The sequence below is a fragment of the Bos indicus genome, chromosome 5 (genome assembly GCF_029378745.1).
Source record: "Bos indicus isolate NIAB-ARS_2022 breed Sahiwal x Tharparkar chromosome 5, NIAB-ARS_B.indTharparkar_mat_pri_1.0, whole genome shotgun sequence".
Lineage (NCBI taxonomy): Eukaryota > Metazoa > Chordata > Mammalia > Artiodactyla > Bovidae > Bos > Bos indicus.
The window spans coordinates 67,418,638-67,445,359 of NC_091764.1; the positions used below are offsets into that span (position 1 = coordinate 67,418,638).

Here is a 26,722-nt window from a genome sequence, read left to right on the forward strand (position 1 = left end):
CATTTCTGCAGTACTCTCTGTGTTGGTCGTCTGTGAACTTCTCAGGCCCCAGGTGGGCAGCATACAAGTGGAGTAATGGTTGCCCTTGCCCGTTGCACATGTGAGAATGTATTTTATGAAAAAACTGCCATCCAACCCGTTTAGACAAGAAGCATTACTGGGGCAATCAGCTAACTCTTTGGGTGAAAATATTAAGTTAAATCTTACATCAGAATACAGTCCAGAGATACTGAAGAAAAAGAATAAAAATCTAGAAGAGTAAAATCTAATTACTTTACAATATTGTATTGGTTTCACTAGCCTCCAATTAAAATAAATCAAATTATTTTTTAAAAAATCTAGAAGATTAAAATCTAGAAGAAAATATAAGTAACCATAGGTCCTTAACCTTGGCAAGAACATAGAACAGTTGAGTAAATTGTCCTATTACTTAACATTTGCATTCTTATCTCAACCATAGAAAACATTTAGTGTGTGAAAGAGACACACTGGCAAAAAGTTATCTGGAAATAACAGAGATCTTTCTAGGTGATGGGATTATGGGTAGTTATTTTCTTTTTTATACTATATTTTCAAATCTTTCATACCAGTCAACATATGTCATTCTACAACCAGATAAAAATAAACATTATTTCCATGTCTAAGGAAGTGGGTGATTCTGAATCTAAGGCTAAATGAAACACGAGTCTCCCCTTTTGGTTTTTCTCTCCCCTCTGCCATCATGTACTCTCTCTCCGTTATTTGTCTGAGCCCCTGCCTTTACTTACGTTACGTATTGGGTTGGCCAAAAAGTTCATTTGGGTTTTCCCATACGACGGTACAAAAAAGTTTGAACGAACTTTTTGGCCAACCCAATACATGGCATGTGGCCCCCACCTGCCTTCCCCACAGGAACATTCTGTGCGAGACCTGGTTGGCCCTGGCCCCTTCACCGTCCTGGCACCTTTATCTGCAGCCTTTGATGAGGAACCCCAGGTAAGCACGAAGCTAGAGGCAGGTAGGTAGAAGAGCTTTGGGACTGGAACACAGTCTTTGGGCATCACCCTAGAACCAACACGAAAGACATTTCTAAACAGGAGATTTAGAATCAGCTGGAGGTGACCACCAATGAAAGGGGTTGCCTGTCAGTGTGGGAAGCCCCATCTTTAAGTGGATTTGGGGTCACCACTAGCATAGACTTCTAGAGGACATCCCTAAGTAGGGTAGGAGGTTGGGAAAGACCAACCATTCTTAAATAATTTAAACCCTGATAGACACCCCTCAAAAAAAAAAAAAAAAAAAAAGGGAATGCTAGATTAATGGGATATAAATAGGTTCTTTTCTTGCAGAATTTATAAGAGCCTTTACTATCTAACATTCACTTGGACTCTTCATGCTGGATTATCCATTAATATGTAATAACGTAGCAAGCATTTATTGAATGTTTCCAACCAGAGGGCTGCTAGCTCTGGCTGGAACCCTCGGATCTATTGCAGATTAAGGACTGGGACAAAGGGGGCCTGATGCCCCAGATTCTTCGGTATCACGTGATCGCCTGCCACCAGCTTCTTCTGGAAAACCTGAAATTGACCCCAAATGCTACTTCTCTCCAAGGGGAGTCACTTGTCATCTCCGTGTCTCAGGTAGGAGAAGCCACTTCAGGAAGGTGCTCATTTTCCTTGGGCCCTCTCTCTTTCCTCTTCCTTAGAGCAGTAAGAGTAATAATAATAATAACAACTAACACACGCGGGAATGACTGCTCTATCCCGGCTACTATCCTAAGTGTCTGATGTGTGTGTGCTAAGTCACTTCAGTCATGTCCAACTCTTTGAGACACATGGACTGTAACCTGCCAAACTCCTGTCCATGCGATTTTCCAGGCAACAATACTGGAGTGGGTTGCCATGCCCTCCTCCAGGGGATCTTCCCACCCAAAAATCAAACCTATGTCTCCTATGACTCCTGCATTGCAGGCAGATTCTTTATCCCTGAGCCACCAGGGATATGTACTAACTGATTTAATCCCCATAATGTAGATATTATTATTTTCCTCAATTTAAAAATTAGGAAACTGAACTCAGGTTAAGTAGCTTTTCCAAGATCACACAGCAAGTAAATATTAATATTAATATTAGAGCTGGAATTGAAACTCAGAGGCAAGGCAGCTTCAGGTGGTCAAGAGAACTGCTTTCAGCAATAGCTGGGGAGGGATGAAAGCTTTTGTTCAAAGCCTTGACCAAGCTGATGCCTTCCCTCACCACAAAAAGAAACACATGGTGACTGTGGAATTCATGACAAAGGGGGAAAGTGTCTGGTGGGGTCAGAAGGGGGGTTGCTAGAGAAGACATATGAAAGAGAAGGAAGGCAATTTTGATCAGCTTATTATTTCATATTAGAGAATCGCAGTGAAATAACTGTTCTGGTTAATTGTTCAATCACTGAGTTGTGTCTGACTCTTTGCAACCCCATGGACTGTAGCATGCCAGGCTTCCCTGTCCTTCACTGTCTCCCAGAGTTTGCTCAGACTCATGTCCATTGAGTTGGTGATGCCATCCAACCATCTCATCCCCTGTCGCCCACTTCTCTTCCTGCCCTCCATCTTTCCCAGCATCAGGGTCTTTTCCAATGAGTTGGCTCTTCACATCAGGCAGCCAAAGTATTGGAGATGATTTGCTATTAACTTCTCCAGGTGAAAATTATATTCTTGACATATGCTTAAGTAATTTGGATCTTCAGATTTTGCTCACAGCTCTACTTGAACATTCACTTTCATGATGATTTAATATGTTCACAGAATATTTTGGAAGAAGTGATTTTGTGTCTATTTCTCTATGTGCTCATTTCCTCTTTTTTCTTTTTTGGTTGATTTCAGGACATGGTATTGATAAATAATAAAGCCAGGATCATATCCAGTGATATCATCTGTACAAATGGAATCATCCACGTCATAGACAAACTGCTGTCTCCCCAAAACTTGCTTATCACCCCTAAAGATGCCTCTGGAATGATTCTGGTGGGTGAACTCATTGTCAGACTCTTAGCATGGAGTGACTCACAAGATGTAATTTATTATCTCAATTCTGCTTTTGAGGCATTGTTCAAGACAGTTAAATTTTGCTGCTTCAATCTCAAGTTACTATTAAAAACCTCACTGGGGCTTCCCTGGCAGTTTAGTGGTTGAGACTCTGCACGGGAGATGCTGGTTTCGATCCCTAGTCAGAAATAAGATCCCACAAGCCACATGTCATGCTACCCCCCAAAAAACAAAACCTCATTAATACTGTTCTTGCGTGCACACTAAGTCGCTTCAGTCATATCCGACTCTTTGCGACGCTATGGACTGTAGCCCGCCAGGCTCCTCTGTCCATGGGATTCTCCAGGCAAGAATTCTGGAGTGGGTTGCCATGCCCTCCTCCGGGGGATCTTCTCATACCAGGAATCGAGCCTGAGTCTCTTATGTCTCCTGCATTGTCAAGCAGGTTCTTTACCAGTAGAGTCACCTGAGAAGCCCATAAGAAATACTATTCCTAGTAAGAAGTAAATAGGTGAAAGTAAATAGTTGAATGGATTTTGTAAATTATTCTTTAGTTTCCACAAGGGCAGGTTGTGCATAGATTTGGAAGATGGAGAAATTACATAGATGGATGATAACGATGATGAGAGAAATGATAGATGATCCACAGGTAGGTAAGCACGTAGGTAGATAAACAGATAGACGGACAGATACCATTAAAACTAAACCAGGAGTAAAACATCTTCTCAATGGACAGAAAAGACACTTTCAACTTTTTTGTTACTTATTAGTGTTGGGTTCTTCATTGCAGACAGCTGAATCCACTGTATCTCATTTAAATAAAAAGGAGTTTCTAAAGATGTTAAGTATATCACCAAATCTCTTGGAAAGCAATAGAGCCTAATTCAGACACTACACAGTTCAGTTCAGTTCAGTTCAGTTGCTCAGTCATGTCCGACTCTTTGCGACCCCATGAATCACAGCACGCCAGGCCTCCCTGTCCATCACCAACTCCCGAGTTCACCCAGACTCACATCCATCGAGTCAGTGATGCCATCCAGCCATCTCACCCTCTGTCGTCCCCTTCTCCTCCTGCCCCCAATCCCTCCCAGCATCAGAATCTTTTCCAATGAGTCAACTCTTCCCATGAGGTGGCCAAAGTACTGGAGTTTCAGCTGTAGCATCATTCCTTCCAAAGAAATGCCAGAGCTGATCTCCTTCAGAATGGACTGGTTGGATCTCCTTGTAGTCCAAGGGACTCTCAAGAGTCTTCTCCAACACCACAGTTCAAAAGCATTAATTCTTCAGCGCTCAGCCTTCTTTACAGTCCAACTCTCACATCCATACATGACCACAGGAAAAACCATAGCCTTGACTAGATGGACCTTTGTTGGCAAAGTAATGTCTCTGCTTTTGAATATTCTATCTAGGTTAGTCATAACTTTCCTTCCAAGGAGTAAGTGTCTTTTAATTTCATGGCTACAGTCACCATCTGCATTTTCACCATCATCTGCAGAATCACCATCTGTGATTTTGGAGCCCCAAAAAATAAAGTATGACACTGTTTCCACTGTTTCCCCATCTATTTCCCATGAAGTGATGGGACCAGATGCCATGATCTTCGTTTTCTGAATGTTGAGCTTTAAGCCAACTTTTTCACTTTCCACTTTCACTTTCATCAAGAGGCTTTTTAGTTCCTCTTCACTTTCTGCCATAAGGATGGTGTCATCTGCATATCTGAGGTTATTGATATTTCTCCCGGCAATCTTGATTCCAGCTTGTGCTTCTTCCAGCCCAGTATTTCTCATGATGTACTCTGCATAGAAGTTAAATAAGCAGGGTGACAATATACAGCTTTGACATACTCCTTTTCCTATTTGGAACCAGTCTGTTGTTCCATGTCCAGTTCTAACTGTTGCTTCTTGACCTGCATACAAATTTCTCAAGAGGCAGATCAGGTGGTATTCCCATCTCTTTCAGAATTTTCCACAGTTTATTGTGATCCACACAGTCAAAGGCTTTGGCATAGTCAATAAAGCAGAAATAGATGTTTTTCTGGAACTCTCTTGCTTTTTCCATGATCCAGAGGATGTTGGCAATTTGATCTCTGGTTCCTCTGCCTTTTCTAAAACCAGCTTGAACATCAGGAAGTTCACAGTTCACATATTGCTGAAGCCTGGCTTGGAGAATTTTGAGCATTACTTTACTAGCATGTGAGATGAGTGCAATTGTATGGTAGTTTGAGCATTCTTTGGCATTGCCTTTCTTTGGGATTGGAATGAAAACTGACCTTTCCCAGTCCTGTGGGCACTGCTGAGTTTTCCAGATTTGCTGGCATATTGAGTGTAGCACTTTCACAGCATCATCTTTCAGGATTTGAAATAGCTCAAGTGGAATTCTATCACCTCCACTAGCTTTGTTCGTAGTGATGCTTTCTAAGGCCCACTTGACTTCACATTCCAGGATGTCTGGCTCTAGGTCAGTGATCACACCTTCGTGATTATCTGGGTCATGAAGATCTTCTTTGTACAGTTCTTCTTTGTATTCTTGCCATCTCTTCTTAATATCTTCTGCTTCTGTTCGGTCCATACCATTTCTGTCCTTTATCGAGCCTATCTTTGCATGAAATATTCCCTTAGACACTACACAGCTGGGGACAAAGCTGGGGACAAAGCAGCCGGGGACACTTGTGAAGGGAGGACACCTGACTTCCCCACAGGGCTGCCCAGAACCAGCTCTGCCTGTGCCCTCTGTCTCCAGCCCCATCTCTAGGAAACAAGAGTCTGCACACCAGATGCCTCCAGCCCTGTGACCATCAGAAGATCTAATATCCCTGCTAGCAGCCACCACTTCCTCGTGTCATGTCTTTCTACCTATAAGTTTTGTACAAGCACTTCTGCTTGGGGGATGCCATATCACATGTGGGACTCTAGCTGCAGGGCAGTCTGAAAAATGCAGTGCTTAGCCATCCAGCCCCTGTGTTACAGAAAGGCAGGCGTACAACCTAGAGTCTCCTATGTTATCTTCCCCTCATTTTATTCAGTTGAGCGTTTGTTAAAGTGCTTTGTGAACTGTACGAATAAAAGTTTCATTCCCATTCTTACTATCTTTGCAGCAAAATCTTACGACAGTGGCCATGAACCACGGCTACGGCAAATTTAGCAACTTGATTCAGGTAAAAGCCTAGGAGAAAAGTTGCCTCGGGGGATGTAAGCTACCGTAGTTTTGTTTGCGGCACTAGCCAGCTGTTGTGGGGTTTTAAGGAAGTCTAATGTTCTGGAGAACAAAGTCATACTCTGCCCCTCCATCCCCCAAATGTTTCCTAGCTGAGTTAGAAGTTGAAGTATTTGAGGCTAGAGTGAGGGAAAGGAATTAGGATGTGCCCATTCCTAAAACAGGGGCTTCATGTCTGGAATGATCACCCCCTTTACTGAGATGGGGAAAGCTGAAAGGCAAAGATGGGAAATCTCTGCCCGTTAGACAGGCAGAAATTACATTTCAAACCACGTTTTTCTGACTTCAGAGACAAGTCCCACGAATTGTGTAGAGAAACTTCTTGTTCAAAGATTTCAGAGAATAATCAGGAAGGAGCAGGTTCTTCCACGACTTCCTCCACCACCTACCCCAGCAGTCTCAGGAGGTCTCTAAGAACCCTGGGGTCCCCATAGCACAGACTGCAAAACCTCTGTGCAGACCAGCAATTTCCAAAGGGGTCTCGGGCTCAGACTGTCTGGGGAGCTGTTTAGAAAAGGAGATTGGAAGGTGCTCATAATAAGACTCTCCAGTGATCTTTGCCCACCCACCCACTCCCTAAACCTTCTAATGCCCCCACCCCTGGGCATCAGGTCTGCTTGAACACAAGCTTTTGTAGCAAGTTAAAAGTCTCTCTGGGTCTCAAAAAGAGGGAATAATAAAGCTTACTTCATAGGGTCGTTGGGAAAACTACAAGAAAAAATGTATATGATGTACAAGAAAAAATGTAGAAGATTCTCAAAATGATTCTTTGCCAGTCACCTGGCAATTTCTTTTTTGAGTCTATGTGATCTAGAAATCCTCTAAATATATACAAGTATCTCAATATTGTATAGGTTTCACATTTTTAAAGGAAATGTGGGGAAAGTGCTAAGTGGGTCTTCCAGAAATTAAAACGTTTGGACAAGAGTAGTGGCAAAAAAGAGTCTTGCTAAAGTGTGTTTCCCTATTAACAAAGTCCAGAATTGGCCTTTCTGTTTTACTTTCTAAGAAAATGAGAGTCAAAATGACGGGAGTGTGAAGAAAGCCTTCAGTTTCAGGCTGAATCTCGTTTAAACTAGCCAAAGGCCTGAGAAGCCCCATGGCGGGCACAGAGAGGGCCCCAGGCTGGCTTTTGCTCTGGCCCTTGGGTTCCAGAGCTAGTGCTTCTTGGCTGGGCTTTGGGGCGCACCTGACCAACTCCTTGTGTTTCAGGACTCCGGCTTGCTGAGCGTCATCACAGACCCCATCCACACCCCAGTCACACTTTTCTGGCCCAGCGACCAAGCCCTCCAAGCCCTGCCCCGTGAACAACAGGATTTCCTGTTCAACCAAGACAACAAGGACAAGCTGAAGGAGTACTTAAAGTTCCACGTGATCCGAGATGCCAAGGTATTCTGTTTTCACACAGACGGGAATGGCAAGGTTGCCCTCGAGGTGATCAAATCCAGGAATTATCTTTACCTCTCAGTCTCCATGGTGTTGGGAGGTCTGAGCATCCCCTGCCCCCACTGTGTCCTCCTCTGACTGGCTGTGGGGAACTGACCACAAGAGTATAGCTCATCTGGTTCTGTTTCTCCCCTGCCATTGTTTTATTTCCCCTAACTTTAACCAATACTCAAAAGCATCCTTCCCCTCTTCTACTGCAGACCAGCTCCCTCCCTTCCCTAGTTCACAAGGCAAAGTGTCTCAACAATTCCCAAGTTTCTCCCAGATGGACTCTTTCTCCCCCATTTCCAGAGTTTCTAGGCAAAGGATGGATTCATCCAGCTGTGACCAGTTGTTGGCTCGTGTACCAATCTACTGTGATTAGGGAAGCAGGATCTTGCAGAAACATGGCAGCTCTTGCTAAAACCCTGTCCCTCTGAATCCTCCTCCAGGACCCTGTTTCCTCCCAGGAGTGAAACATCTAATCCAAGAGGGCCTATTATCCTCACTTTGGTTAATTTGTAGGTCCTGTGTTAGTTTCCTAGGCTGCCATAACCAATGACCACAAACTGGGTGACCTAAAACAGTAGAAATAAATCCCCTCAGAGTTCTGGGGACTGGAAGTCTGAGATCAAGGTGTTGACAAGGTTGTTTCTGCTGGAACTCCTGAGGGAGAGGCTGTTCCCTGCTTTCTTCCTGGCTTCTGGTGGTGTCCAGACATTCTCGGCATCCCAGGCTTGTAGCTACATCCCTCCAGTCTCTGCTTCTGTTGTCACATGGCTGGCTGTCCTCTCCCTGTGTGTTTCTATGTCTTCACATGGCACTCTCCTCTTCTCTCTTCTTCTTAAGATGACACCAATATCTTTGGATTAAGGGCCCACTCACTTCCCTGGTGGCTCAGACATTAAAGAATCTGCCTGTAATGCAGGATATCCGGGTTCGATCTCTGGATCAGGAAGATGCCCTGGAGAAGGGAATGGCTACCCACTCCAGTATTCTTGCCTGGAGAATTCCAGGGGACATAGAAGCCCAGCAGTCCATGGGGCCACAGAGAGTCGGACATGACTGAGTGACTAACACTCTCACTACTCTCATGTGGCTTCATCTCAACCAATTACATCTGCAATGATCTCATTTCCAAGGAAGATGACATTTTGAGGTAATGGGGACCTAGACTTCAGTGAAACTTTTGAGGGGTCACAATTCAACCCATCGCAGTGCCCTAATGCAATTTCCCTAACCCTGGTCTGCCGCAGGCTTCATGCAGCAACACAGCACCTTCCATGGACTCCTGAACACAGAAGGGGAAGGAAGGGTGACTGAAACAGGCCAGAGGAGACTTTCCTACAGAAAAAAAGTCCAACTTCCTAGAGAATCCATACTTATTCTTCCTTTTGATTCTATCTGCTGTCATTTTGAAGCTGGAATTTAGAACTCAGAAAAAAAACTTGTATCTAAATTTGGTTTGTTAGCAAAGCTCCTTCTTCAACCCAGATTCAGGGTATTAATGTGATCCCATCACCCCTACAGGTCTTGGCAGTGGATCTCCCCAAATTTGCTCCCTGGAAGACCCTGCAGGGTTCTGAGCTGAGTGTGAAGTGTGGAGCTGGCAGTGACATCGTGAGTATTATCACCCACAGCAGGGGCGGGGGCAGAGAATGCATGCCCCAACCGTTGCCACTTCCAGGAGATGTTTCATTTTTTCCCACATTGGCAGCAAGTTCTTTTTCTCACTGCTTTTATGACTGTATCCCCTGAATAAGTGAATATGCAAACCCTGATAAATCCTGGCCAGCCCAAGCCCTCACCAGGTGTCAGGGAGCCCCCCTTACACTTGTAGAAAGTAGCTTCTGATTGATTTTTCAGAAGATTTATTTTCTGGTGTGAGACACTTCCCTGAAACAAGAAAGAACACTGTCATTCCTTTCCCTTCCTTCCTGGCCCCTCTGCAGCCTCCCCTCCAGCCCTCTCTTGGCGGTCAGAGCCAGCTCTGGGCTATATCTAACTAGATCAGCAAACAGAGAGAAAATTTGCAATTTTCACCTTCTTTGGCTAGTTCCTGACAATATTACCTTCCTGTAATTCCACATGATAAGTAGATTTGGTGGGATAATAGTAGCTACATCCTGTATCTTATATTTAGTGGAAAATGACAATGGCTTAAATATATAAAGGTTTCAGTTCAGTTCAGTTCAGTCGCTCAGTAGTGTCCGACTCTTTGCGACCCCATGAATTGCAGCACGCCAGGCCTCCCTGTCCATCACCAACTCCCGGAGTTCACTCAGACTCACGTCCATCAAGTCAGTGATGCCATCCAGCCATCTCACCCTCTGTCGTCCCCTTCTCCTCCTGCCCCCAATCCCTCCCAGCATCAGAGTCTTTTCCAATGAGTCAACTCTTTGCATGAGGTGGCCAAAGTACTGGAGTTTCAGCTTTAGCATCATTCCTTCCAAAGAAATCCCAGGGCTGATCTCCTTCAGAATGGACTGGTTGGATCTCCTTGCAGTCCAAGGGACTCTCAAGAGTCTTCTCCAACACCACAGTTCAAAAGCATTAATTCTTCAGCACTCAGCTTTAGCTGTCTTTAAAAAAAAAAAAAACTACAGTAGCCAATCCAGCTAGTATGATAGCTCACTGAGGGAACTCCTTCTGTCTTTCTGCTCTGTAGCATGTATTTCTAGCCTCACAGTCACCTCAAGGTCCAACATGACTGCTGGAGGTCCAGCCATCACATTTACTGTCTAGGCAGGAGAAAGTGAAAAAGCGATTTACCTCCAAACTGAGTTGGTTACCTTCAAGGAGCCTTCAGAGAAGTCTGAAACAACATTTTGTTTACATCTTCTGACAAGCAAGAATCCCTCTTGATGATTGGATTGGAATGGCATTAAATTTGTTTCTGAATCCAAAGAGTGTTAACATCTTTACATCCCAACTTCTGGAAAGTTATCCCAATGTAGTTATACTCTTGAGATCAGCTACACTACCTCCATAGAAACTGGACACTTATCAAAAGAATATCAACTGTTCATCCTGAGTGCTCAGAGAAGGCAATGGCACCCCACTCCAGTACTCTTGCCTGGAAAATCCCATGGATGGAGGAGCCTGGTAGGCTGCTGTCCATGGGGTCGCTACAAGTTGGACATGACTGAGCGACTTCACTTTCACTTTTCACTTTCATGCATTGGAGAAGGAAATGGCAAACCCACTCCAGTATTCTTGCCTGGAGAATCCCAGGGACGGGGGAGCCTGGTTGGGCGCACAGAGTTGGACACAACTGAAGTGACTTAGCAGCAGCATCCTGAGTGCTAATAAGGCTTTCAGAGCACTTTGTATTCAGAGTACCATTTAGTTAAACTTTATATGCAATGTAATCATTAATCCTATCCACCTGGTGAAAACAATTAAACCTCAGTGAAGTTTAGGGACTGGCTCATATAGTGCAAGAGTGAAAGTGCAGGGATTCACAGTTTTCTAGTGTTCTTTCCACTGAATCACACTGTGTGCATCCTATCAAACACTACTGAGCTGTCTTTTTCTTTTCATAGAACTTTCTAAAAGCATTTTGCTTCCTGTTTGTTGGGGGGTGGGGTGGGGAATATACCCATCAATTTACTAGCTGTGTAGACTTTAGGAAGAGATGCTCAAGGATTGTTGCAAGAATTAAACAAAACAATGTGTCTAGAACATGATTTAGACAATGTCTTGTTGTTCAGTCAATAAGTTGTGTGACTCTTTGAGATCCCATGGACTGCAGCATGCTAGGCTCCTCTATCCTTCACTATTTCCCAGAATTTGCTCAAACTCATATTCATTGTGTCAATGATGCCATCCAACCATCTCATCCTCTGTTGCCCGCTTCTCATGCCCTCAATCTTTCCCAGCATCAGGGTATTTCCAATGAGTTGACTCTTTGCATCAGGTGGCCAAAATATTAGAGCTTCAGCTTCAGTATCAGTCCTTCTAATGAATGTTCAGGGTTGATTTCCTTTAGGATTGACTGGTTTGATCCCCTTGCAGCCCAAGGGACTCTCAAGAATCCTCTCCAGCACTACAATTCAAAAGCATCAATGCCTAGTGCATGTGAAAAAGAAGTTGCTATCAATATAAGGTTAAAGCCCGTCACTGTATATTTTGGAAGGGAAGTGGTACTGGAGCTTTGCTAGGTGCTGGCACTAAATAAGAAAACTGGGTAACTGCCCGTGAAGTGGCCGTGTCAACCAAGTTTGTCCTGAGCCAGGGTCAGGCCACATCTGCTCCACCTTGTCACCCCCACCACTACCATCTACACTTTGATGGAGCAGTATTGCCGAGTGGCCAGGAGTAGGGGGCTGAGGCTGCCAGCCTGGGCGTGAATACCCACACCAGCATTTTACTGATCGTGTGACCTTGGTGAGTTACCTAACCACTCACTGCCTCAGTTTCCTCATCTGTAAATGGGAATACCGGCAATAGTAGCCACATCATAGGGTGGCTGTGAGGATTGAAGGAACTTGCATAGGTAAAGCACAAAGAACAGTACTTGGATATAATACATTCTAAGCATTTGTGATGTAGACGTTTATATCAATACATATCAGTTCTTTCTGACTCTGGTAGGTTCTGGCCACATTTCATGGCTTGAGAAGAGGAGAAGTCTGAGGATCACAGACTGTTCACCCTCTCTCTCTCCCTGTCTTGCAGGGCGACCTCTTCCTGAACAGCCAAACGTGCAGAATTGTGCAGCGGGAGCTCTTATTTGACTTGGGTGTGGCCTACGGTATCGACTGTCTACTGATTGACCCCACCTTGGGGGGCCGTTGTGACACATTTACCACTTTCGATGTCTCGGTCAGTCCTGAAAACACTACTGTAGAAAGAGACCCTTGGGCCAACAAACAGCCCTTGTGACCTAGCGTGGACCCCGCTCTGAAGACTCAGAGGGCTGGTCCCCAGTGAACATGGGAACCAGGGGATCAGGAGGCCACAGGACAGGGCTTTTCAGATTCACCATCAACAAGCATCTACTCAGTCCCGTACAGACCTTGCCCATTCTCATTTATCCACCCACCCGTTCATCCCCTCACCATTAAGCGAGCAGCTGTTGGGGACCAACAGTATGCCCTGTTCTGCCAATCATTTTCTAACCCACCCATCCACTCAGTCATTCACTTATCCATTCAACAAGCAGTTTTTGAGCCTCTGCCAGAATAAACCAGGTGAAACTGCCATGTTTGACAGAGTATGGCTACAAAAATGACCGTGTCATATGGTTCTAATATCTAATATATGTGGCCCATACTTCCATTCACTTGCTCAGGCAGTAACACTGGTTGGACCTCTGTCCTGGGCCCTGCACTGTGCGAGGCACATGTGCATTTCACACTTGTTCATCCATCCAGTACCATTTATTGAGTGTGACCTTTGAGCCTACTATTTGGCCCAATGCCCATCTTACCCCTATCCAACAATAGAAGTAGTGATCATCAACTCCGTTATGTCAATTTGGAAATTGAGTCTCAAAGAGATGAAGTGACTTAAATGGCAAAGTCTGTGACCAGTTGATTTCTATACCAGGTGACTTATAGGCATTCAATAAATACCCAAATTACTAGAATACCAATCAGCCAAAGTAAGGGATGAAAAAACAGTTGTTAACTTCTTAACTTCCAAAGTACATATACGCACATTTTTTTTTTCAGTTAATCATTTTTCCTCACAAATCCCCTGAAAATCAATAGCAAGAATTAGTATCCCTATTTTATAGATTAGAAGACTAAGGATCAAAGAATGTGATTCGCAAAAATTTCACAGCTGATCTCTAAGGGCACTGACACTTGTATCCACATTTCTCATGGCTGCTGTGCCATGTGCCATGTGCGCCTGCCCTGTTGCCCCTTCATCTAATAGGGAACTTATCACCTCAAAGAGCTAACCAAGGAGCTGAGGTCCAAGACAGACCTTAAGAATTCTCTATGGCAAAATTGCAGTGCATTTTTTTTTATATTCTTAATCATAGCTTGAGTCTTAATCAAGATTAAGTTCTTAGTCAAATAATCTTTGCTTTGTTTCCTGATATTCTGGATTTTTAAGTGTTTCTTTTCTTGCATACTAGGGGAATTGTGGAAACTGTATCTTTACTCCCAGTTGCCCCAAGTGGACTAAACCAAAGGTAACTATGAACACGGTGATAATGTTTGGAGAGTGATAGGTTTGTTTCTTTATTAGACCCCAGTTTCCTTATAGGTATGGGTGTGTGTGCATCTGTGTGCATCTGTGAGTGTGTTATAACTGCATGTAACTAATTCATGTCTTTCTTTCAACAATCAGGCCACTGGGATGAGAGGTGAACATTCTTAGCCCAGGGAAACTATCAGCCCACATTTAAAATCTAGAAGAGTCATGAGATTAAAGACCTAGAAGGGGTTACAAAAACAATGCTAATTATAAAAAATAATAGCTGCCTTTAGTTGGTTGCTGCTTATGTCCCTGGCTCCGTGTTGAATTCTTTATTTTGACATTATCCCCTATTCCCATTATAATACTGAAAAATATATTACTACAATTTATGACAAATGAGTCTCAGAGAGGGTAAGCAATCAGCCCAAGACCACACAGCTATAAGGAACAAAGCTAGGATTAGAGCCTAAAATACAATGTAAGAGTAATGGTTAAGACAATTAAATTCGGAGTCCACAGTTATGGGGACAAATTGCAGTGGGTGATCTTTGACAAGTCACTTAATCTATACGCCTTTGCCCCTGCACATGGAGCTAATAATAGTTCTGTGTGTGATTATTAGGAAAGTAAGTTTTCAAATGTGGGTACAGAGCCTGGCACATAGTAAGTACTAAATATTGGTTTAAGCACTTACTCCAAAGTCAAGCTCTTTCTACCCTACTAGTAACACGTCTAACAGAAACACCCCTACAAAAATGAACTGTAACCCCATACCCTCTCTACTGATGATCTTGGGGGCTTGCCAGACCTCTCTCCTGATAGAAATCTACCTCTTCCCCACTTCCTCCCCAGGTAAACTCATCTTTTGCAAACAGCTCTAAAGGCCCCCAAGTCCTTCTTAAAATGGGGCAAAATCTTTTTTCCGTGGACTCCACCTCTGTCCCCTCCCCCATTCATTTGCCTCTCTATGCCCCTGAGAAACGAATTCCCTGCACAGGGCTCATGGCCATTTGAGGCCTATTTTCTACTTGGGCAGTACCTAGGATCCTCCACTGGGGGAAGACTAGAGCCAAGAGCCCAAGTACAGGGATGGAAGGTGGAGGGATGGTTGGATCTCTTCCTTTAGGGCCAGAAGCAGAAGTGTCTGTACGACTTGCCCTTCAAGAGGAACCTGGAAGGCTGCAGACAGCTTTGCACTCTGGTGATACAGCTCCCCAAGTGCTGCAAGGGCTACTTCTGGCCAGACTGTCAGGGTAAGAGTGCTCTTATTATCTTGTGATTCTGAAGTGATTGCACAATCACTATGGAGCATTTGAAAGTACCAGAAGTATAAAGTGGAAGGTGAGGATGGGGGAGCAAGGGAGTATATTGTTCTTAATGATTCTACTAAGAAAAGATCCAAAAGCAATTATTCTAAAGAGTTGTGTAGCTTTCCTTCTCCATTTTTTTTTTTCTTATCATATTTGGTTTTTACAGAGTTGAGATTCTGCTGTACAAAGGTTGTAAATCATGTGTTTTCTGCTTAATGTTATAGAATAAGACATTTCCCATGATGCTAGAAACCCTATATTTTATTTTTGAAATGATACTGATTCCAGTCTATGATACTGATAAGCACACTAGTTTAAATGCATCTAAGGACATCCAGCTCAGCAGGGTGCTATATCAATGTGGTATATGTGGGCCACTATTTCCTAAAAACTCCCCTGATAAAAGATGTATAACATCACCCTTCCTCCCTAAGCTCGCCCTTTCAGGAAAGGGCTCCTGAAACCCCTGGGTCTAGATACAACTTCTACCCAATAATGCAGCAGCAACAGCATAACAAATGCCGTAGAACTTCCTGTCCACCATGCACTGTTTTAAATGAACACATTTATTGAGTGCTACTTCCCATACAGGGCTTCCCTGGTGGCTCAGTGGTAAAGAATCCTCCTGCCAGTGGAGGAGACGCAGGTTCGATCCCTGGGTCAGGACGATCCCCTGGAGAAGGAAATGGCAATCTACTCCAGTATTCTTGCCTGTGAAATCCCATGGATAGAGAAGCCTGGCAGGCTATAGTCTAGTCAGTCGACTTGAAGACCAAAGAACAAAACAATTTCCCATATATGGCAATACATCTGAACCTCTCAACAAACCCTAAGAAGCAGCTTCCATTGTCACCCCCATTTTACAGATGAGAAAGTGGAGGTACACATTGAATAAGAAGCAAGTCCAAGTTCCCCCATTGTGTCTCCAGGAGCCATGATTTTAGGTATAATGGGCTTTCCTGGTGTCTCAGTGGTAAATAATCCATCTGTTATACAGGAGACATAAGAGTTCAGTTCAGTTCAGTCACTCAGTCATGTCTGACTCTTTGCGACTCCATGGACTGCAGCATGCCAGGCCTGCCTGTCCATCACCAACTCCCAGAGTTTATTCAAATTCATGTCCATTAAGTCCGTGATCCCATCCAGCCATCTCATCCTCTGTCGTCCCCTTCTCCTCCTGCTTTCAGTCTTTCCCAGCATCAGGGTCTTTCCCAATGAGTCAGTTCTTCACATCAGGTGGCCAGAGTATTGGAGTTTACACTTCAACATCAGTCCTTCCAATGAATATTCAGGACTGATTTCCTTTAGGATGGACTGGTTGGATCTCCTTGCTGTCCAAGGGACTCTCAAGAGTCTTCTCCAACACCACAGTTCAAAAACATACATTCTTCAGCACTCAGCTTTCTTTATAGTCCAACTCTTACATCCATACATAACTATTGGAAAAACCATAGCTTTGACTAGATGGAACTTTGTTGGTAAAGTAATGTCTCTGCTTTTAATATGCTATCTAGGTTGGTCATAACTTTTCTTCCAAGTAGCAAGTGTCTTTTAATTTCATGGCTGCAGTCACTATCTGCACTGGTTTTGGAGCCCAAAAAAATAAAGTCTCTCACTGTTTCCACTGTTTCCCCATCTGTTTGCCATGAAGTGATGGGACCAGATGCCATGATCTTCATTTTCTGAATGTTGAGTTTTAAGCCAACTTTTTAACTCTCATCTTTCACTTTCATCAAGAGGCTTTTTAGTTCCTCTTCACTTTCTGCCATAAGGGTGGTGTCATCTGCATATCTGAGGTTATTGATATTTCTCCCGGCAATCTTGATTCTAGCTTGTGCTTCATCCAGCCCAGGTTTCTCATGATGTACTCTGCATATAAGTTAAATAAGCAGGGTGACAATATACAGCTTTGACATGCTCTTTCCCTGTTTGGAACCAGTCTGTTGTTCCATGTCCAGTTCTAACTGTTGCTTCCTGACCTGAATACAGACATAAAAGATGTGGGCTCAATCCCTGGATGGGGGAAGATCCCTGGGAGAAGGAGATGGCAATCCACTCCAGTATTTTTGCCTGGGAAATCCCATGAACAGAGGAGCCTGGCAGGCTACAGTACATGGGGTTGCAAAGAGTTGAACTCGACTTAGTAAATCACCACCATACTTTATTTACCATGATCCAGTTGAGAAAATTCCAGGCTGAGAGTCTACACAATTACTCAACCTTCAGTCCATTCTCCATCACTAAAGCATAGACCATTCACCAAAGTCGGTGCCATCCCATACGTTTGTCCAGTGCTTTATATTTTCAAATGCTGCTGGTTACAGTATTTCATTTGATCCTCATAGTCACAACATGGAATAGGGCAAGTGGACATCATCATCACCATCTTAACATCATCCTCATCTTAACTCTAGAGTTAAGAAAACTCTGAAGCTCAGAGCAAGTTCATTATTCAGCCCAGACCAGCAAACCCAGGTCCACGTGTGTGCTCAGTCACTTCAAATGTGTCCGACTCTTTGCAACCCCATGGACTGTGTAGCACACCAGGCTCCCCTGTCCTGGAGACTCTCCAGGCAAGAATACTGGAATGCATTGCCATTTCCTCCTCCAGGGGATTCTCCTGACCCAGGGATCAAACCCACGTCTCTGATGTCTCCTGCATTGGCAGGTTTCTTTGCCAAATCCAGGTCTCCTGACCCCCAAATACAGCACACAGTTCAATACATCACCCTTCCAGTCCTATCAGATATATTTAAACTATCAGCCAGTGGCTTACCCTAAACATCCAGTGACACTATATGGATGTGTCCCCAGTAAAACAGACCCCCTAGACTAATAGAGGACAGAACCCACAGCTGAGGTCAGGTTAGCAGCACATTTACAAAGGCACTGAGCTGCTCTGGGCCTAGGGAGACTGTTCAGTCACTGCTGTTTCATCTCTTCCAGCCTGCCCTGGAGGCCCAGATACCCCGTGTAATAACCGGGGTATCTGCCTGGATCCGTACTCACCCAGCAGACAGTGTCAATGCAACAGCGGCTTCAACGGGACAGCATGTGAGCTGTGCTGGCCAGGGAGATTCGGGCCTGACTGCCAGCGTACGTGGCATCCCCTCCACTGAGTTTTCGCCTGTCATCAGCTGGGCGTGCATCCTTGCCTGATGCGTACCATCCACCTGGGCTAGAAGCATCCCTCCTCTTTTTCCCAGCCTCCCATTTGCCTGCTCTTTTTTCCTCCTCGGATATTTTCCCAATTTCCATCCACTGAAAGAGACTCATCCATAAAATTGAAATTCACATCCCCAGCAGCCACCCAGGCAAGCTGTAGCCAACCAATGCTCATTCAGTCATTTGACTACCATGTATATGCTGAGTCTTTACTAATATCAATAGCTCACGTGTATGGAGTGCCTGCCATGTGCCAGGCAGGTATGTAGTAGCATCTTATCCTCACAACAAGCCTTCAAAGTGGGAGCTATTATTATCTCTCCTTAGCAGATGGAGAAGCTGAGGCACAAAGAGCCTAAGTGACTTGATCAAAAGCCAGGAATAGTTCTAAATTGTAGGGGTACAGGGTATGAGAAGGGGATAGAATCTCAGCTTTCAAGGAGTTACACTCAAAGGGAAGAAATAAAAATAACAGAAACAAAAATAGACATAAAGGTACAAAGAGAAAAAAGCAGGTGAAGGAGATCAAGAAAGAAAGGAAATACAACTCCAGAAAACATGTCACAAAATATTTGAGTAGAGACCTAGCAGAGATGAGGACTTCGGTGGCTCAGACGGTAAAGTGTCTGTCTACAATGCGGGAGACCTGGGTTCAATCCCTGGGTCGGGAAGATCCGCTGGAGAAGGAAATGGCAATCCACTCCAGTACTATTACCTGGAAAATCCCATGGACAGAGGAGCCTGGTAGGCTACAGTCCGTGGGGTCACAAAGAGTCGGACACGACTGAGCGACTTCAATTTCACTTTCGCTTTCTAGCAGAGATGAAGGGGCCAGGTGTGGGGATATCCATAATAGCTCTGTCCAGTCAAATTTCAGTGATGCTGGAAATGCCGCCTAACTCTGCCATGAGGAAGCCACTAGCCATGTGTGGATATGGAACACACAGAATCTGTGACTGAGGGACTGATTTTTGTTAATTTTAATTAGTTTATATTTAAATAGCCACGTATGATGACTGGCTGCTCTGTGGGACAGTGCAGACTAAAGGAATGACTTTGTGGGAAGAGAGGCAAGTGCAAAGGCCCTGAGGCAGGACAAGGTTCTGCATGCAAGGCCCAGCCAAGCGGCCAAGGTAGCTGAGCAGAGTGGGCAAAGAAGAGAGAGAGAACACAGAGATGGGCTCAGAAGGTCGCCAGGGGCCAGATAATATGGGGGCTGCTTGGCCAGAGACAGATCTTCAGCATCTCATCTAAGTGCGGTGGCGGCCAGTGAAGGATTGTGAAAGGGCCACCCCAGCTGCCCTGTGCAGAGAGTACCATGGGAAAGCAGGAGCAAAAGAAGGGCTGGCTTTGGGGACGCTAATGCCCCAATCCAGGTGAGAGATGGCAGTGCCTTGGGCTAAGGTGTTGGTGCTGGAGGTGGTCAGAAGCAGAAGGAATGTTTCTTGAAGCTTTGACTTTTAAATGGATTTCTGTTAGGAGGCCCAGATAAGGTTCCCTTCCCTTTCTGTTCTATTTCATACCCCATGACACCCTCTACTTCTGTAATTTACAACACTCAGCATATTTATCATTACATGTTCAATAGCCCATTACCCCTAGACTGTAAGCTCCCTGAGAATAGGGACCTTATGTCTTATGTTTTCCACTGTAACCTCATTGCCTGGTAGCCTGTGCCTCATGGTAGCCACTGAGTAAGTTTATTTTTTGTAAGTTTGAATGAATGAATGTGAATAAGCACGGGGCCTCCCACACTGACCACACAGCCAGCACATGGCCAGTGAGCTGGCAGATTGGACTTCAATCCCAGATCCCTGCTGACTGACCACATTCCAACTTGCTCTACAGCTTGTGGCTGCTCAGACCATGGACAGTGCGATGACGGGATCACAGGCTCTGGAGAGTGCATCTGCGAGACAGGGTGGACGGGCCGCTTCTGTGACACCCAGACAGGTCTGTTGTGAGGGTGATCGGCTGCCAGCAGCCCCTCGCTGCAGCAGACCTTGCCAAGAGCAGCCGACTGAGGGTGGGGGTCTGAGTGACATCTGAAAAAAACAGCTGAGCAGGGGTTCACTTATCCACGAGGAAAGATGGCTATGCGGCCCTGGGGTCAGGAGGTCTGGGGACCCGGAGGAAACGAGATGAAAAGATTGAACTCAAACCCAGGAAACCAGCCTGCAGTCCTGTCTGTCATGGAAGGACCCACCTCAAGCAAAGGACTATTGGGCAGGAATGGTCCCTCAGGATCACTGCCCAGGTCTGGTTGTGTGTGGACACAGAGTTGGAGGGTTTCATGGAAAATACAGTATTCCGTGGAGGCCAGGATCTGACCCTGAACTCTGCTACTTACTAGACAAATGGCCTCAGCAAAGCCACCCTCTCGGAATCTTGATATACTCGTCCGTAAACAGAGAGCCTCTTGCACGGCTTGTTGGGAAGGATTGTTGTGAGGGTCAGGGTCATGGGTTTGGAGCGCCAGTGCATGTGGGCACTCAGGAACAGTAGCTGCCAGTATCATCATCAGTTACTGTCATCTTTGTCATGACCTCAATCCTTACTGAGCTGTCAGTTTTCTGAGATCTCCCTTGCACCCTGAGCCCTATGTTCCAGTCAAAAGGTCTAAGGTGTGAAGGTTGATGATCCAGTTGTCACTTCATCGTCCCTGGGGGCAGAAGGGCGTGACTGAGCTCTTCTTTTGAGTAACAGCAACCCAAAGTGCCAGAATCCTGGCAGTCCTCATAACTTCAGTCCTTCCCCCTCCTCCTCCCCCTTCTTCCCTCCCTGCTTCTCCCCCTCCCCCTTCTTCCTCCGCTGTCCTCCCCCTCCTGCTCTCCTAACCATCCCATGGCTTCGTGTTGCCTCTGGATACTGCAGCCCCTTTCAATCACCAAAGCCCCAGATTAGTGGTACCTAAGAAGGCCCTTGAAATTCCAGATGTTCAAGTTGGATTTAGGAGGCAGAGGAACCAGAGTTAGAATTGCCAACATCCATTGGAGCATAGAAAAATAAGAGAATTCCAGAAAAATATCTACTTCTGCTTCATTGACTACACTAATGCCTTTGACTGTGTGGATCACAACAAACTGGAAGTTTCTTAAAGAGATGGGAATACCAGACCACCTTACCTGCCTCCTGAGAAATCTGTATGCAGGTCAGGAAGCAACAGTTAGAATCAGACATGGAACAATGGACTGGTTCCAAATCGGGAAAGGAGTAAATCAAGGCTGTATACTGTCACCCTGCTTATTTAACTTCTATGCAGAGTACATCAGGCAAAATGCTGGGCTGAATGAAGCACAAGCAGGAATCAAGATTGCTGGGAGAAATATCAATAACCTCAGATACACAGATGATACACCCTTATGGCAGAAAGCAAAGAAGAACTAAAGAGCCTCTTGATGGAAGTGAAAGAGGAGAGTGATAAAGTTGGCTTAAAACTCAACATTCAAAAGATGAAGATCATGGTATCCAGTCCCATCACTTCATGGCAAAGAGATGGGGAAACAATGGAAACAGTGAGAGACTTTATTTTCTTGGGCTCCAAATCACTGCAGATGGTGACTGCAGCCATGAAATTAAAAGACGCTTGCTTCTTGGAAGAAAAGCTATGACCAACTTAGCATGTTAAAAAGCAGAGACATTACTTTGCCGACAAAGGTCTGTATTGTCAAAGCTGTGGTTTTTCCAGTAGTCTTGTATGGATGTGAGAATTGGGCCATAAAGAAGGCTGAATGCCGAAGAATTGATGCTTTTGAACTGTGGTGTTGGAGAAGACTCTCGAGAGCCCCTTGGACTGCAAGGAGACGAAACCAGTCAGTCTTAAAGGAAATCAGTCCTGAATATTCATTGGAAGGACTGATGCTGGAGCTGAAGCTCTAATACTTTGGCCACCTGATGTGAAGAGCTGACTCACTGGAAAAGACACTGATGCTGGGAAATACTGAAGGCAGGAGGAAAAGGCGGTGACAGAGGATGAGATGGTTAAATAGCATCACCCACTCAATAGATATGTGTTTAAGGAAACTCCGGGAGATAGTGAAGGACACGGAAGCCTGGCGTGCTGCAGTCCATGACATCACAAAGAGTTGGAGACAAGAACAAAGAAGACCCTGGAATTTCTGCTCCAATTTAACCATCTCTTCTGGAATCCCATGCTCTCAGGGCCAAAGAGCTAGTCTGCAAAATTCATCCTTGATGGCAGACTTTGAGGTATAAAGTTTTCACTGGTTGCCCCTAAGGTTAACATCTTTGCATTTTGATCTGGATAACATGGCAGAAATAAAGTCTTAATACAAAAGAATAATTCTGGAATCTCAGAATCCCAGGCTGGGAGGGACCTTAGTAAATCACCCCATTACGACCCATCTTGCAGCTGTAAGGGGGCACTTTAGAAACACAGGGGCAGCCAGATGGCGTCTTGGAAGATGCCTTAGCTGGATCCCAACGCCTCACATCACGGTGGGAGATGAATTATGACTTCTTTCTTTTCAGCTTTGGCTCCCGTGTGCACGCCTCCTTGTTCTGCTCATGCTACCTGTAAGAACAACAACACATGCGAATGTAACCTGAACTATGAAGGAGACGGAATAATGTGCACAGGTAAGTCCCGTCTGTGCACGGGTGGACCAGCAGCGGGGTGCAGGGGTGGAGTGGAACTCAGTCAGGGGACCTGGGCTCCGTCCCAGCCCTTCTGCTTCCTGCTTGGGCCGCTTCAGCAACACCTACCCTCTCTGTGATGAGTTTGCTCATGCCTAACCTGCCCACTTCCCAGGCCATGACTTTGAACTTGCTTTGCAAACTGCAATGCACTTTGTTTTACGGTGTTTTTGTAACTTTACAAATAATCCAGTCTTATTTTATTGAGAAAATATTCTATAGTATCTTAAGACAGTGCTTCCCTCAGATACAACTTAGCAACTAAACAGCAGTTGTATTTTTTTTTTCAAGTAGGTCACGCATTTTATTTCTTTTTTTTTTTTTGATTCATTCTTTTTTTTTTAATTTTATTTTATTTTTAAACTTTACATAATTGTTTTAGTTTTGCCAAATATCAAAATGAATCAAAACAACAGTGAAACCTACACTTACTCTCACCACTCAGTGAGAATCACTCTGCACACAGCTATGTCTGTCTCTAGTAGTTAGGATATGGGTTCAGCCACACAGAGATCCAAATAAACAGTGGCATAAACAAAGCCAGTGTTTAGATATTTATTTTTATCTTGTTTAGTACTTTGGATGGAGGTATCCAGAGCTAACATAGGGTTTCTCTGTGAAAGTCTGGGGCCCAGACTCCTTCTGTCTTGTTGCTCTGCCATTGTTCACTCACCTGGCCTGAGATGGCCACGACCAAAAGCACATCCCAGGAAGCAGAAAGAAAGAAAGTCAGGGTGGGGGGAAGCAAACCTCATTCCCTTTAAGGACATACCTAGAGCTTCCCATGTGGCATGGCGCTAGTGGTAAAGAACCCACCTGCCAATGCAGAAGACACGGTTCAGTCCCTGGGTCAGGAAGATCCCCTGGAGGAGGAAATGGCAACCCACTCCAGTATTCTTGCCTGGAGAATCTCATGGACAGGGGAGCCTGGTGGGCTATAGTCCATGGGGTCACAAAGAGTCAGACACGGCTGAGGCAACTTAGCACACACAGAAGTTGCTAAACTCCTGTCTGCTCCATCACATTGTCTAGAACCTCATTCTCTGTCACACCTGGGACAAAGGAACCTGAGAAATAGAGTCTTCAGTTGGCCAACCATGAGCTAAGCTATAAATCTCAGATAGAAAAAGGAGACAGGAGATATTAGGGGAAAACTAGCAGTCTCAGACACATGTACCTTCTGTTTTCATGAACATTAATGAAAACATGAATGTCCCTATTCATATAGGGACAGATACTTTCTTTACAGAACTGAGATCTTGCTATTCCTGCTACTTTATAATCTGCCACAAGGCAGTCCAGAATTGGCTTAGCATCCTCAGTGGCAGCAAAGACCTAGGTTCTGTCTGTCCGCTCTGCCAGCCTTGGGCCTTCTGTCCTCATGTTCATGCTCTCAGCCAGAGAGGCAGAGGAGAGAAGCCAAAGGGCTTTCCAGCTACTCCTGGGCCTGGAGCTAATCTATTAGTAAGTTGAAATTTGGGGGCTTGTGAAAACAAAGGTTAAGAGGCAACACAAAAGAGTGGGGGAAATGTGGGCTTTGGAATCAAACCACCCTGGGTTTAAAACCAGCCCCTCCACGTTGTAGCTAGTTTGCCTTTGATGGTCAGTTAAGCTCTGAGTTTCAGTTTCTTCATCTGTAGAATGGAGGTAACAGTGTCTGTGTCACAAGATGCTCAGTAGTGCCTTAACCCCACACACACACACACACACACACAATTATGTCCTATGTTAAAAACCCAAACTCATTAGAAAACTACTATCAAAATGGAGCCTAGAAGTTTATGATTAAAAAGGGCAGAGGTGGACAGATATCCCCAGGCCTGGTCTATCAGGGCGGGGTCCCCAGCCTCCAGAATCTAACACCTGATGATCTAAGGTGGAACTGATGTAATGATAATAGAAACAAGGTGCACAGTAAACGTAATGAGCTTGAATCACCCTGAAACCAACCCCCGGCCCCTGGGAAGATTGTCTTCCATGGAACCAGTCCCTGGTGCCAAAAAGGTTGGGGACCACAGTATTAGGGTGTTAGCCGCAGGACACTAGTGTTGGCAGAGGTAGCACAGAGGCCACCAGGCACCGGGAGAGGCGGCACTGACATGTTGGGGCCCATTTCCTTGCCTGGTGCGCCTGGTCCTGGGGTGACCCACACCCTGATCTGAAGCCCCTGTTACACAGAGTCTACCTTTCTCTGCTCTTGCAGTTGTGGATTTCTGCAAACAGAACAACGGCGGGTGTGCAAAGGTCGCCAAGTGCTCCCAGAAGGGCACGAAGGTCTCCTGCAGCTGTCAGAAGGGCTACCAGGGGGATGGCCACAGCTGCACGGCGATTGACCCCTGTGCAGACGGCCTCAATGGCAGGTGTCACGAGCATGCCACCTGCAAGATGACTGGCCCGGTGAGTCTCTGTCCCAGAGAAATGGGGGGTGGGGTACCACCTGTGCCTCCCTCAGCCTGGCTTCTCCACTCAGGTCACCACTGGCCTCTTCCTAAGCCTTCTTCCCACCCAAGTCTATTTCTCTATTTCTTGATAAGTCAACAAGCTAAATACAACATGGAACCCGATGCAGGAAAAGGACCTTCCTGGAAAAACTGGTTAGGTCCACTTAAAGTCTATTGTTTAGTTAATAGTAACACATCAACACTAGTTTTTTAATTTTGACAATGAACTGTGATTAGGTAAGATGTTAACATTAGGAAAGACTGGGTGGAGAGTATAAGGGAACTACTCTCTGCATCTTTTTTTTTTTTTTTTGCATCTTTTCTATAAATCTAAAATTATTCAAAATACAAACCAAAAAAGTAAGAAGTGGCAGGAAAAGTGCACTCACACCTTTTTAGAGTGCAGTCAGTGCCCTGTTGCCCCTTTCTCTGATGGGAAGGGAAGACAGTGGGAGATGATGTCCATTAGGGCTACAAATGTGAACTCAACAGTCAGGCAGCCTCTGAGTCTTGGCTCCTGGCCTGATATGCTGTGCAGTCTGGGGCTGGCTGCTTAACCTCTCTGAGCTTCAGTTTCCTTAGCCACAAATTATGAGCCTCATAATAATGCAGACCTCACAGGATCGTTCATGGGGATTAAAGGACATCATTCATTGGCTCAACAAATGGTCATCAAGCACCTACTGTGTGCTGTTGTAGCTGTCAGGGATGTAGCGATCAAAAGTTTATACGTGATAGAAGGAAGAGGCATGCTCAGTTCTGAAATCAGGCCAGTGTGATAAAAGGGATCAGGAGACAGGGAGGGTCTCTCTGAGGAAGTGACAACTGAGCTGAGATGTAAAGGAAGACACTCCATCCTGAGTCTGGACAAAAGCAAGACAGAGCAGTAACTCAACTCCCACTGGCCAGGAGGGGCATGTTGCTCATCCTTCTGAGCATCTCCTATGCTGGATGGTAGCCCGTGGAGCACATGGGATTCTGGGGGCCCAGAGAAGAAGCTCTTTCATCTTTCCTGTTCTCCCCTTAGGGCAAGCACAAATGTGAATGTAAAAGTCATTATGTGGGAGACGGGCTGGACTGTGAGCCAGAGCAGCTACCCATCGACCGCTGCCTGCAGGACAACGGGCAGTGCCATGCCAATGCCGACTGTGCCGATCTCCACTTCCAAGGTCAGAGTGATCTTGACCCAAAGTACCTGATCTTAAGGGTTGGGGAAGGAAGCTCTGTAAGAGCAAAAGGGAAAAGTCTTAAAAACTGGGACCAAACAGCCCATGCATTGCCCAGGAAGTAGTGGGCTTCTGCAGTCCAGGGGCAGAGTACACTCAGAACTGAACAGTGAATGT

The 26,722-nt window shown here is 45.2% G+C and overlaps 1 protein-coding gene across 2 annotated transcripts in view; it reads left to right on the forward strand.

Moving 5' to 3' along the window:
- Positions 1-26,722, forward strand: part of STAB2 (stabilin 2) — a 172,042-nt gene that overhangs the window by 123,749 nt on the left and 21,571 nt on the right. For both annotated transcript variants that reach the window (XM_070789633.1, XM_019959891.2), the window contains 14 exons: positions 892-975; positions 1,476-1,622; positions 2,852-2,992; positions 6,108-6,167; positions 7,439-7,615; positions 9,182-9,271; positions 12,332-12,478; positions 13,743-13,799; positions 14,934-15,060; positions 18,064-18,213; positions 20,131-20,235; positions 22,774-22,881; positions 25,142-25,335; positions 26,407-26,548. In XM_070789633.1, the coding sequence (XP_070645734.1) occupies positions 892-975; positions 1,476-1,622; positions 2,852-2,992; positions 6,108-6,167; positions 7,439-7,615; positions 9,182-9,271; positions 12,332-12,478; positions 13,743-13,799; positions 14,934-15,060; positions 18,064-18,213; positions 20,131-20,235; positions 22,774-22,881; positions 25,142-25,335; positions 26,407-26,548 (1,729 nt within the window). The remainder of the gene's footprint in view (positions 1-891; positions 976-1,475; positions 1,623-2,851; positions 2,993-6,107; positions 6,168-7,438; positions 7,616-9,181; positions 9,272-12,331; positions 12,479-13,742; positions 13,800-14,933; positions 15,061-18,063; positions 18,214-20,130; positions 20,236-22,773; positions 22,882-25,141; positions 25,336-26,406; positions 26,549-26,722) is intronic.